Raw genomic sequence first — 13,858 nt, 5'->3', positions numbered from 1 at the left:
CTGCCACGTGGTGAAGAGCCGTGGAGGACGCCACGACTGTAAACCCATTTGGAATTGAGAAGCAGCCGTGGAGGACCCCACGCAGGAACTAGAAGCCCATGCCAGAGCCGGCAGTTGTCGGGGGACCGTAACCCTGTTTGGAAAAGGACTCATGTCGGAGAAGTTCTAGAGAAGGGCTCTCAACATGAGGAAGGGACTCGACGTGGCAGCAGGGTTTCGAATCAGGGGAAAGACAACATGACCTGACTGCACCCCCCACTCCCTGCCCCCCTGTGCTGCCGGGGGGGGAGAAGGTACAGAACAAAGCCTTTGGGCCTGGGAAGAAGGGAGGGGTGGGGGAGAAGTGCCTTTCTAAGATGTGCTTTCTCTCTTTCAATATCCTGCTTCTTGTTATAAGTAGTTAATAAATTCAATTGTTTTTCTTGTTCTTCCCAAGTTGTGTTGGTTTCTTGCCCGTGACCCTAAGTGGTGAGTGAGACCCTCCCTGTCCCTGCCTCAGCCCACCAGGTGTTTAAGAACAAAACTGTCCCCGTGGCTTTATAAACCACAACAGCACCAAAACATCAACCAATCAGAGGAGCATATGGTGGATCTGCTCCTGCATATTTAAGACAGAGTGGCACCTGCAAGAGAGCTGAGAAATGAGGAAGTAGAAAAAGACACTGCTGGGGACATGGCTGGAGACACAGTTTCCATGCCAGAGGAGGTATGCCTCTGAGAGGGCTGTGGCCTGTGGATAAGCCACACTGGAACAGATACACTCCTGAAGGGACTGCAGACTGTGGAGGGCGTACAATGGAGCAGGTACAACCCCTGAAGGGACCTGTGGATGGCAGTTGGTCAGCCATGTTGGACCAAGTACAAACCCTGAAGGGACTGCAGCCTTTGGAGCATCCATGCTGGAACAGAGGAAGATAAATAAGAAGCAAGGAACAGCAGAAAAAAACCACAACCTCCTGCACTGACACCCTCACTGAAGGAACTGGGAGAGAAAACAAAGGAAGTTAGGACTAATGAAGTGAATCAAAGGTGTTTCCCTCAGTGTTTATTTAATTGTTAATGTTTTCTCTTTTTTTTCTCGTTTCCCAAAGCAATAATTAAGATTAAGTGCAACAAACAAAATTAAGCTAAATTTCCCAAATAGAAAGTGTTTTGCCCATGATAGCAGACTAAATGTGGGAGACATTCTGGCAACACTAGTACCTGGCATGTCCTGGGACTGGAATACTTGTAGTGACTTCAAAGCTTCCGAGAAGCCTTGATTCTGATATTGTAAAATTGTTGTTGTGTGATGCAAGTGGAACACCCATTGGCAGGTGGCGGTTTGGGGGGAACAAGGGTGGTACAAACTAAGTGTAAACAGATGGGAAATGGAGAGTGTGACAGACCTTGTTGGAGGGGAAGGTGATTGGAAAGAACTCCAGTGGCCTGGAGCCTGGATATTTTTCTGTCAGAGACTATCAGCCCAGGAAATGCAAAGGCGTTATATTGCCTGTGAAACCCCGAGAGAGTAATGTGTTGCTTTGCTGTGGGGTACACCAGAGCCTACCATTTTCTCACAGCAGAGCTTCAAGAGGCACTGGGACAGTTTAGCAGAGCTGGGAAATCTGGTTGACAGTCTCTGTCAGAGTAATGGTCTGGTAAAAGTTGTATTAACTCATGTTCAGCACAAAAGGGAGGATTCTGGTCAGAAGTCAGCAGCTAGAAACACTGAAGCGGTCAAATTGCAAGCTTCTGGCTGCTTGTAGGAGCACCTAGAGCTTAAATTGACGGACTTGGAGGGGGCCTTGACACCTTGGGAGGGGAAACTAGGGGCTCTTGATGAATTAAAAAATGAATCCTTTCAGGCAGCCCTTGTTATAGTAATTAAGGAGTCCTACAGAAAAGGGTACACTGTTCCCCAGACTGTGACCACTCAATGGGTCTTTACTCTGAGTGTAAATGGATAGAGAAATGTGGAGAAATGTACAGTCACTTCTCTGAAGTGGCTATGGCATTACTGCGACACCAGAGCAGATGAGGTACAGCTGATAGCTTGAGATAGCAAGACTTTGGGGAGTTTGGGCATAAGCCACTTGTAAACACTGTCTTGAACAATGCAGGAGGGCTTTGGGATCAGTTTATGGGGAGATATGTTGAGCAGTGCCTGTTCATGCTGATCCTACAAACAAAACACCCCTTTGAAAGGACTGTGAAGAAGGAGATAATCAATTGCAATTTCCTGGACTGCTGGAATGTGATTACAGACAAAGAGAGAGGGACCCTGAAAAGCTTGTGATCACTAATTCTAGGACTTGAAATCTCCAATTGCTAGGCACAGTCACTAATGCCCCTCTGGTACCAGCTAGTGGAATGCCCTGTTGATCAAGGAGTGACCTATACATACCATTCCGGAATGGGGTTGCAGGAAGAAGAGTGCAAACTAACAGCACGGATGAGGATAGTAATGAGAATCAAGCAGTATGGTCAACCTCAGGAAAAAAATGAAGAGAGAATGAGAATTATGCATGTCCCCTCCTACAGATGGGACTTTAAGATGTATCTGAAAGAAAAGGGAGCCAATATGAGAGACTGGGAGGAAAAGCCCTTCATAGACCTAGCACTGTGAGCACAGGAGAAAGCTGGGGTCTTATTTAAACCATTCCCTTCTGCTACCCCCACTTCTGGACATATCAAGTGACCTGAGATAAGCCTCATGAGTGGGAAGAGGAACACCAGCAAGTCTTGGAGCTGATCACCAGAGGGCAGTCCATGTCACGGCATTAGGACCAATGTGGGTAGGTAGCAAGATAAAAAGAATGTTATATACACATGCAAAAAATAAAAGCATCAAATGGAGCTTGTGGCAATGAGCATCTCAAGAGATGAGAAACACTGTTGGAACTCTGGAGTCAGAGTCACAAACCACTGGCAGATGCTGGTGTTCTCATAGTGGCAGAGCGTAACAAGGGTGGGTAGAAGCTTTCCCCACTCAGACAGTACATGCAGGTAGCATCCTAGAAGGAATAAACAAATATATCTGTTGGCAACATAGAATGCCGCTTAGGCAGGCATGAGACAATGTAAGTCATTACAAAAATGCAACCATCCAAGAATGAGTAGAGTGGGTACAACAGCAGGCAGCTGGAAAAGTAGAGCTGTGCAATGGTTTGCTTAAACCCATGCTAAAAACACTAGGGAAAGGGGTATCAAGTGAATGTATGACATCTTCACCTTCCTCACCTCCAGGAAGCGGCATGGCTAGCTAATCTAGAGCCAGGAACTTGTCATAGCAGCCCAAAAGAAAACCTGAGCTCAGCTGGGCAAAGTACTAGCCAGCCCAGAGGATGTTTGGATTGGGAAGCCTGAAACAGTAAAAAATCCCTAAGAAAGTGGTCTCCATTGCTCGAAGAGCAGGGGTTGGTCTTTGGAAAAAGACAATGAAATGTGTGCCTTTACATAAAGTAAATAAAAGAGAGTAATATTACTTTAACTCATAAACTACATTCTTGTTCATGTGTTTTGCAGGGACAAGGTATGAATTTTGTAATAAATACATATTGAGATTGGTATGGTGTTCACTCCTATAATGTAGTTCCCAGAATGATAGGTAGCGTTTTATTGACTGTACGTGCACATCATTACAATGTCAATACCTGTTGTCTGGGACTGAGGATAGGGTTTATAATGCATGTATTTCATTGTTATGATGATGGTGAAGTAGAGTTTATAATGGACGTATGTTCAATCACTTCTTAAATAGGTGTTTCACAGAGGGCGAGGGGTGCAATGTATTAGCTATAACTGGCAGGGTTTCAGTCACTGCTTCTGCAGGGAAGCGACTGCAACTGGCTCTGAAATTATTGTAAACAAATCATTGCACACCAAAACTTCAACAAATCAGAGGAGCACATGGCACCTATACTTCAACATAGCAAAGAAATTTGCCTGCAGCTGTGGGGTGTGGCCATCACTGTTATTTGTTTATGTAGATGCTGGTGAATGCTGGCTAACCAGAGAGGATCACTGTACAATTTTTGGTTTTAAGTGTCACTTTTGGAGTGGTTTCCTCTGGCATTTTCTCATTCAGAATGATGAATAGGATTGCTAACAGATTCTGGATTTCATTTGTCACAGCCAATTTCCCAGCAGAATGAGGCCCCTCTAATTCCATTTTTATGTCTTCACTTCTAGAGTTCCTGGCTCTGAGGCTTGTGAATGGCAGTGACTGTGCTGGGCGGCTAGAAGTTTTCTACAATGGGACATGGGGGAGCATTTGCTCCAATTCCATGTCTCAACTCACTGCAACAACTGTGTGCAAACACTTGAACTGTGGAGATGGCGGGGAAATCGCAAGAGACTTCAAATATGGCAGCGGTTCTGGGCCCACGTGGCTGGACCACATTGAGTGCACTGAGCAACATAGCTCTCTCTGGCAATGTCAGTCAGACCCCTGGCATCCTCAGTCATGTGATAACCGAGCAGAAGAGACCCATATTTCTTGCACGGGTAATTAGAAATGCATCTGTACAGGGCTCTCCAGACATACATAAACCTATGTATGCACACATGGACACTGTAGTAATTACCTCATGTTTGTTTGTTATCTGGTATATATGATTTCTAGTTACATGCAAATGGCACACACTTTTTTTTTTTTTTTTGTCTATATCCCTGATGTAAACGAATGACTTAAAACTACATGAGTGTCACCAAATGCAGCTACCCCGTGGAAATCCCAGGGAAGTCCCTGATAAGATGGTTCCCTCGCATATTTTTAAAGTAAAATTCTATGATACACAGTCAGTCTGTGAGATCTGAATTAGGATCAGACTTCTCAAGGAGTCTAGAGGGATGTATGTGTTTCTACATGTATGAAGGTATGTCAGCGCATATGTAAAAGTACACACGTGCACGCATGTAGCCATGGACTAGTGTATGAATTCTTCAGTTCTAAAGGTTCACTTCTAATGCCTGCTCTTATGACAGTATTTCACACCTGTGGGTTTCCTCTATAGGATACATGAATTCTAGCTGGCATTCAGATCTCCTGAAAGGGATGGCAGCTGCCTCACCCAAGAAGAAGGAAAGCACAGTCATCAGGAAGATTATTTAATTCACAGCAATAGTCAATGACCCACCAAGTACTAAATAGGCCATATACATATAATAGGAAAAAAAACCCCTTGATTATTAATTTTCATTCATTTTACACTCCCCCACTCTTGTCAGATATAATCAGATTATTTACTTCAGTATTCAAATTCTGCAGGAAGAAAAGAGGCAATGTCTCCAGACACGTTTGCTGAGTGTCCAAACTCTACAAGTTGTTCAGGTACCTCTGCCTCTTTGTTTCTCCTTATTGGTCCCTATGAACCTGTCTGCTGTTTCAGCAATACAGAAAGTTTCTGTGTTTTGCAGACAGGGAGAAGCTACGAGTCATAGGAGGAGAGGATGGATGTTCAGGCAGAGTGGAGATTTGGCACCAAGGTTCTTGGGGAACAATCTGTGATGATTCTTGGGACATGGCAGATGCTAATGTCGTATGCAGGCAGCTGGGTTGTGGATCTGCTGTGTCTGCACTGAGTGAAGCTGCCTTCGGGGAAGGGACTGGTCCCATCTGGTTGGAGAAGGTGCACTGTAAAGGAACAGAGCTGTCTCTTTGGTACTGTCCTGCCAAGCCCTTGTTCAGAAAAAACTGTGATCATAAGGAAGATGCTGCTGTGGATTGCTCCGGTTAGTGACCAGTCCTTTGGTTCATTATACAGATCTGCAAAGGAGGTGAATAGAGGAACATTATGTCAGCCATATATCCCAGTGACTAGCCCCTTCATAATTTTGACCACAATAACTTCACAAATGATGTAAAAATCTCCTCCCTATTTTTCACACTTGCCTCTTTCTTAATCTCTTTCCTTTTGCAGGTGTGACAGAAACAACATCATCACCCACCAGAACAGGTAAAACATTTCTTCTTCCTCCTTTCTTTCTCCCATCAAATGAGGATTTAATGTCCCTGGTACTGCATAGGAGGTAAATCAGCAGTATATTCCAGCTCATCAGAAAGCATCTCCCACAGCCTTTTGTAAAGTCAGTGCTTGCGTAGCACTATCCCCAGGTGCTGAATTCCAGCTGCTTAAGCAGGACCCACAACTGGGCAGCAGGTGACTTGCCACAGCCTTCTAGCATTGGCACACCACAAGGCTACAGAGGAGAAGCCCTTTGGGTCACCTGATTCTCTACCTGTTGCTTCTTCATTCCCATTCAGACTCTCCCCACCACCCTGCAACAGACACTATGAGAATTTCAATGCCTGTCATCTTCTGCATCATCCTGGGGGCCCTCCTCTGCCTGGTTCTTGCCATTCTTGCTGGACTGATCCAAAGTGCCAGGGCACAGCAGAGAGGTGAGTCACTCAGGACTGGTATGAAATGCCTCCTTCATATGGCTGGCAAGTGTTTAAGTGGCTGAGGAGGCTGGGGGGATGGGTGACTGAGATGAATGGCATCTGCTGACACAAGGAGGTTTTCACCTACCGTCTTGCAGTGAAAGAGCCTAGCAGTGCTTATCCTCAGTCGGCACCTCTCAGTGACTTTCTGGGTACCAACCACACTATGTAGACCCCTTTAGGTCACTTCTCCTTTTCATGACTCTAGCCTGGGTATGAGCAGATACTGTGTGAGTGATTCTTGCCTTTTTACTTTCAGGCTCCAGACTATCGTATGACCCCTTTACTGAGGCTGTCTATGAAGAGGTTGACTATAACCCGATGAGGGAAAATCAGGGAATGACTGGTCTCTCAGGTCTGTGTATCTTGCTCTTGTCAAGGGAAAATTCTTCTTGGTGGTCCAGATCCCAGCCTGATACTTTGCAGTTCCCAAATCTACTGGAAAACTGAGAATTCCTAGATTTGAGGAGAGGGGTTTCCAGATCACTTGGATTCTGCCAATTCCTCTCCTTTGTGCTGTCCTCACTGCAGCCACAGAGCAGAGATCAGTATAGGTCAAACAAACAGAAAAAAAAAAAACAAAAACAAAACAAAAGGCTTCCACTGCAATTATTTAAAGCAGGGACAAATAAAGGAATAATTTCTATCTCCCTCCCAGTAGCTCTGTATCTCTGTAGGCTTCCTCCTGTTGACTGTTTTTCTCCCTTTGTGGCTTGCCTTCCCATGAGCAAGGAGAGGTGTTATGGAGCCCCTGCGGGATTCTTGGCTATTCCACTGTAAGCCCTTTACCTTGCAGGAGTAAATACTAACTGCCCAAGAAGCTGCTTGACTTGGGTGTTATTACTGTAGCCTACTCTTTTCCTCATGATGCAGTCTTAGCAGCTAAGGAGAGTTTAATATGATGTAACACTCCTTCTCATTTGCCTAGATTCTTATTCAGAGAGTTCAAAAACAAAGGCACAGTTTTATAGCAGAGACAGTGACGAAGAAAATGGTCCTGGAGCAACTCAAGGTAATGAAAGATGGTGATCCTACAAAGAAAGAGATCCAAAATCAGGGTAGCTTTTAATTTCCAAAGCATTATTGGTGATTAAAACTTTTTTCTTGCTGCACTTCATGTCAACTAGTAATGTTTTGATGTGAACCAAAAAATTGTGTTTAACTATTGTGGTGGAAGAATGTCATACAATCTCATATACAAGTGCTAGACCTCTCTTCTACATGAGAAGTTGAAAATAAGGGTTTGCTGGTAGTACTGCACTCTACAGAGGATCCAGTCACATGAATCCAACAATCTGATAACTGCTTCTCACAGAAATTGCAACTGTAACAGCTTGTAAACTGTTGCTTCATTTCTGAGATAAATGGGGAGAATTAAGACAGCCGAAAAACATGCTCCAAATAAGAACGTTGGCATACCAATGGAGTTGATTAGGAAATTTTGATCTAAAAAAAAAATGCAGTTGGCCAGATGTGACTTTTTTTTTTTTTTTAATTTGAAAAAGCTGAGGGAAAGCAAGTGTTTGGAGAAGAATGCATTTTCCTGGGCTGATCAAAAAGCTCTCTTAGCCAATGCCTGGACTCAGAGTGATCAAGTGTGAAAGGCACAAGCAGTTTTGGACTTCAGCTGTCCATATCTCTGACTCTCTCCTGTGCTGCCTTTAATTTTATTTCTCATTGCTTTTCTTATATTAATTTTTTATTATTTAAAATTAAACTAAAAGCTTTTAATTTCCTTACTTACTTTGAAATGCTCATCAAGAAGGCAATTAGTCCAAATAAGATCTCTTTTTCCTATTCAGATTGAATAGGAAAAAAGTGAAATAGAAGTGCTTTGACTGACTTTTAATTTTCTATATGTATTATTTCTGTGTTCATGTGTGTATGTATATACACACCCCAGCGTTCCACAGGGTCAATATTGGGACCAGTGTTGTTTAACATCTTTGTCAGACACATGGACTGTGTGAATGACTGCACCTTTAGCAAGTTTGCCAATGACACCAAGCGTGGACATGCTGAATAGAAGGGATGCCATCCAGAGGGACCTGGACAGGCTTGAGAGGTGGGACCGTGCAAACCTCATGAAGTTCAACAAGGTCAAGTGCAAGGTCCTGCACATGGGTCGGGGCAATCCCAAGCACAAATACAGGGTGGGAGGAGAATGGATTGAGAGCAGCCCTGAAGAGAAGGACTTGGGGGTGTTAATTGATGAGAAGCTCAACATGAGCTGGCAGAGTGCACTTGCAGCCCAGAAAGCCAACTGTATCCTGGGCTGCATCAAAAGAAGTGTGACCAGCAGATTGAAGGATGTGATTCTCCCCCTCTGCTCTACTCTCGTGAGGCCCCAGCTGGATTGCTGCATCCAGGTCTGAGACCCCCAACATAAGAAAGACATGGACTCATTGGAGCAAATCTAGACAAGGGCCATGAAGATGATCAGAGGGCTGGAGCACCTCCCATATGAGGACAAACTGAGAGACCTGGGGTTGTTTAGCCTGGAGAAGAGAAGGCCCTGGGGAGACCTTATAGCAGCCTACCAGTACCTGAAGGGGGCTACAGGAGAGATGGGGAGGCACTCTTCATCAGGGAGTGTAGTAGTAATAGGATGAGGGGCAACGGTTATGAGCTGAAAGAGGCTAGATTTAGGTTAGGTAGTAGGAAGAAATTTTTTACTCTGAGGGTGGTGAGGCACTGGAACAGGTTGCCCAGAGAAGCTGTGGATGCCCCATCCCTGGAGGGGTTCAAGGACAGGCTGGATGAGGCTTTGAGCAACCTGGACTTGGGGATACTAGTGGGTGATAAATTGGACATGAGCCAGCAATGTGCACTTGCAGCCTAGAAAGCCAACCATATCCTGGCCTGCATTAAAAGAAGCATGGCCAGAAGGTCAAGGGAGGTGATTCTGCCCCTCTACTCCACTCTGGTGAGACCCCACCTGAAGTGCTGCATCCAGTTCTGTAGTCTTCAGTACAGCAAAGACATGGAACTGTTAGAATGGGTCCAGAGGAGTGACACAAATCAGAGGGCTGGAACACCCCTCCTATGAAACAAGGCTGAGAGAGTTGGAATTGTTCAGCCTGGAGAAGAGAAGCCGATCTGCAGATATTTTTCTCCAAAGGTTTGGCCTGAGTTTGTAGCCACATGTCCATACGCAAATGTACAAGGGTGGATACTTAGCAAGACCATTTCAGAAAAATTTTACAGAAGGTGGATAAAGCAATGAAAAGTCAAGGAAGTAAGTGCTACACAGAGATAAACAGGAAGTAATTTATCATTTTGCAGTTATGAAATGTAATGGGGAAGCCTACTCTGAAATAAACCCTGTCACTTACTGCCTCCTTCTCCAGATCTTCCCCCTCCTGTCCCTTCTCCATGTTGATTTCCGCTTTCTACTTGTTACAGCAACGTATAACAATTATTGGAGCTATATCATTGTTGTCTGGAATACTTCAGAGTCCTCAGGAGGATTCTTGGTTTCTTATTGTTCATTATCATCATGATATGTCAGTATCACAGGCCCTTATCACTGGATCATCAGCTACTGCTCTCTCCAGCGGAAGACCTCTCCCTGTTACAGTTAATACCTGTACTGTTCCAGACATCTCTCCACTGCCTAGAAATACCCTGGAAGATGGTTATGATGATGTGACAGAAGCTCCTGGACCTAAAGATGCATCTTCTTTTGAGAAGAATAAACAGGAAATCATTGGGATCCCTGAAGAAAGTGACAGAAACACGGATTCACTGATAGGTGAGGCCAGAAGAGCAGTGCTGTTAGTTTTCATAATTTATAGTTACTGTATTGAACTCCAGGAAAATCAAGGTAGAGGGTACCTCAAGGGATCATCTATGTTTTATCTAACCACTGTCAGTAAGGAACACTACCTACCCACACAAAGACTGTAGGTTAGATGTTTGCTATTCTGTTCCTACAGTAATTCAGTAGCAGCGTTTCCACAGCCGCTGCAGTTATTCTATAACCATACTGTGTTTTCCTTATCGGTACAAAAGTTTTGCCTGTGATCTAACGTAAGTATTCACTGCTGCAAATTAAAATTGTTGCTTCTTACTGTAATGACCATGGGGACAGAGGAGTTGCATTCACCTTTGTAACAGTCTTTTAAGTACTTAAAGACTGTTAACATTTCCCCCTCAGTTCTCATTTGTATTTTGTTTCTCTAGACTGCAGCAACCTAAATGAGTCCATTTTCTACATAGGTCTTGTTGACTAGACCTCTGCTCATTCTGTATGTCTCCACCCAGGCTGTGTCAGTAGGTCCCTATCTTTTAAAAAGTGTTTCAAACCCAAAATTTTGCAGTACTTCTGTACAGCATGCTCCTAAGAATTTACTAGTGTGGGTAAAACAGAAGGACCACTTCATACATCTTACAGGATGTCCTTCTGTTTATGCATGCCAGTGTGATGTCTCCCTTTTTGCAACAGCATGACGCTCCTAACATTGTTCAATGTCTGGCCTGATGCAGCTACAAATCCTGCTCTGCAAAATACCACATACCATTAGACACCAATCTTTCTAATTATGCAGTTGATTGTTTCTCCCTTCATCTGTAGTCTTGTAAGTGTCCTTATTAGATTTCATCCTATTTTCATCAAAACTTTGTCAAAATCATTTGATCAGCATGGTATCATCTGGAAAATGTAATAAGAATATGTGCATTTTATCTTAGGACTTAAAAAAAATACTTAGTTGTAGGTAGGGCTGTCAAAGAATCTTACCCAGTAGTGAGCTACACTAAGAATACATTTTTTTACTAAATTTATACCCATTCTACAGCAATTTGAGTTAGACCATATTTCTCTAGATTGCTTACAAAAATATCATGCAAGGTGAGTGACAATTTGCTCTACTCCCATAAAAAGCACTGTTAGATAATCAAAAAGAAAACCCAGATTTATCTGGTGCGATTTATTTTTGATAAATCCATGTTATCTGTTATCTACCTGTTTTTTCCTTCTGTCTTCTTACAAGTAGTTTGCTTGTTCTCATATTTTTCTGAAGTTGAACTTTCTGTAACTCCTAATCTTGTTTCTTCTCCCACATACCCCATCTTAAAAATAAGCATATGTTGTTCATGTTTTCTCAGTCCTTCAGAGCCTGTTCTTTGTGAGTTCTTAAAGACAAAAAAAGTGTCTGGAGGATGGATTCAGCTAGGTTTTTATCCTAGCACTAAATTTTGTCAGGTCCATCTAATTCAAAAAGAATTAACAAAAATTATTTAAGACAGACTTCTCTTTTTCCGTGCATTTAATATAACTTTGGAACACCTTCTGATCAGTGTTTGAACTCCACCTTTTGGGGTAGTGATAAATATATTTGACAGACTGAAGGCATGAAAAAATAATCAAAATATTTTAGGACTGAAAGTGATTAGATAAACATTAGAGAATTTTTAACACCCCATGATTATATTAATTTTATGTATAAAGTGGTATACATTTCTACCTTACTTCAACAAATACTCAGTGTATTTGTGAACCTCACTTGCTGCTGACTTCATACAAAGCTGCTCAGTTGTATTGACAACCTTTGCTGTTTGCAAAAACTGTTTATAGCTAAGGGATATTGATCTCTCTGATCATTTGTTTGTCTTCTAAAAATCAGAAGACATTAGGGTTTGCTAAACCTGGTCATCTGGTGGAGGTTACGTGTCCCTAGGTCCAGCCAGTAGTGAGGCTGAGCATGTGTAGACATGCACGCACCTGCACACACGTATAATACATATATGCAGGTACCCAAGGCTGACTTGCAAAGCCAACACACAGAGAAAACATAGCACTCAAACAAAAGCAGCACCAATGGCCTCATCCTGCTCCCCTCTCTGGCTGACCAGGATGAAAGCCTATTGGTGGAAAATGTATATATACATACAATATGGATCCCTACAGTAGCTGGCCTTAGATGTTTAGTCTATCCAGTAGCTGCCCCTGGATCCTAAGTCTCTCAAGTTGCTGTCCCCTGCACATACTAGTCCTGGATGCCCACAGACACATTCCAGTTTCTGGTAATCAGACCTACACACACACACATCCCCCCACACATATGCATACGAACATTATACTTCCATCAGTAACTGGCCTTAGACACTCAGTCTATCCAGAGTGGGATACCCCTGGCTTTCCAGTTACTTCACACACCCACATTTCACACTAACACCCACACGTATGCACAATACATCCCCCCGTAACTGGGCTTAGGCATGCAGTCTACCAAGCAACTAGCCCCTGGATCCCCTGACCTCCCCCAGTTGCTGGTGTCTGGGCATGTGAGCATTTGACACCCAGAGTCCCACCTCAGTTGGTGGTAGTAGGTGTAGCCACTCCAGTCTGTCCAACTGCTGGCACCACAGACACACAGACCCTTCAGGACAATAGTTAGAAATGGAGTTTAATAAGAAGACAGGACAGATGCTGCTGATCAGATGCAGGGCAAGCAGCCTGTTTATATGCTACCAGCCCCTTTTATCCCCTTATCATTCTATTTTCTCATGTTTGTTCCTCCCCAGACTACATCGATCCCTCCTCTGTGCTTTTGTTTCCTCCCCTAAGCAGCCCAGAGTAATTTTTGTATGATCCCTAGATTCTCTTCCCCTGTATCTCATAACAAGTCTCATACTTTTGCGGGTAACACCACCCTTCAGTCACTAAGGTGGGTTACATCCTCTTCATTGGTTTCAAACACAGACAATGGGCTCAGCACTCTCCTGTGATAGCTCTGGGAGGAGACAGATCAGGGCCCACTTGTGGGATGGACAAGGACAGATCTACTAAATTTGCAGTGTGTCAGATAACACTTGAGGCAGTAAAACAGAGTTGAGTTATTCAGGGATAATGAAGAATTGCCTTTATTAGAAGTGTATAAAGTTAGATCAGTAACGTGTTTTCTAGGAACACTAAGCTTGATCCTTGGATATGCTATACGTAGCAGGAGGCAGGATGAGACAAGCGTTTCTCGGGTCTTTCCCGAGATGCATGCATATCTATGGTTGTAATTTCTGGAGAAGACAGCAGACAGCCCAAGCTGCCAGCTGCACAACCATATAATGGTAATACATACAGCATGTGCATTTATCTGTGTTCTTCCTTTCATGGTTTCAGAGTGGAGTCCTAATGAGTCAGGAAACAGGACCTCCGAGGCTGAGAGAGATTCATCCCCAGATCTTGGAGACAGAGGCTATGATGACATTGAAAAGCTGGGACACCGATAGAGACTGCTGAGCTGTAATGACCACTTTCAGAAATACACCTCTGTTCATAAAATGCTAATCAGGAATTAGTAGAACCAGAACAACCTCAGTTTAGGATTAGTTTACCTAAGTTTGGTTTCTTTGCACTGAAGCAATTACATCGTTAGAAGAAATACAAGCATGGCTGTTAAGTAAATCTTTTTAGTTTCCCTTACACCTTCT

General features: G+C 43.5%; 1 protein-coding gene across 1 annotated transcript; it reads left to right on the top strand.

Annotated features, from left to right (window-relative positions):
* The first annotated feature begins 2,395 nt into the window (after positions 1-2,395).
* LOC104460569 (antigen WC1.1-like) lies at positions 2,396-13,657 on the top strand. Its single transcript, XM_010076992.1, has 10 exons — positions 2,396-2,443; positions 3,508-3,514; positions 4,174-4,488; positions 5,401-5,715; positions 5,904-5,939; positions 6,248-6,385; positions 6,687-6,782; positions 7,356-7,439; positions 10,029-10,181; positions 13,548-13,657. Exons 1-10 carry the CDS (start codon positions 2,396-2,398, stop codon positions 13,655-13,657), a joined length of 1,302 nt encoding a protein of 433 aa, XP_010075294.1.
* The last annotated feature ends 201 nt before the right edge of the window (positions 13,658-13,858 follow it).

The sequence above is a fragment of the Pterocles gutturalis genome, unplaced genomic scaffold, assembly GCF_000699245.1.
Source record: "Pterocles gutturalis isolate BGI_N339 unplaced genomic scaffold, ASM69924v1 scaffold13778, whole genome shotgun sequence".
NCBI lineage: Eukaryota > Metazoa > Chordata > Aves > Pterocliformes > Pteroclidae > Pterocles > Pterocles gutturalis.
The sequence above is the reverse complement of the archived record's forward strand: the minus strand, read 5'-3'. Positions and strand labels throughout refer to the sequence as shown.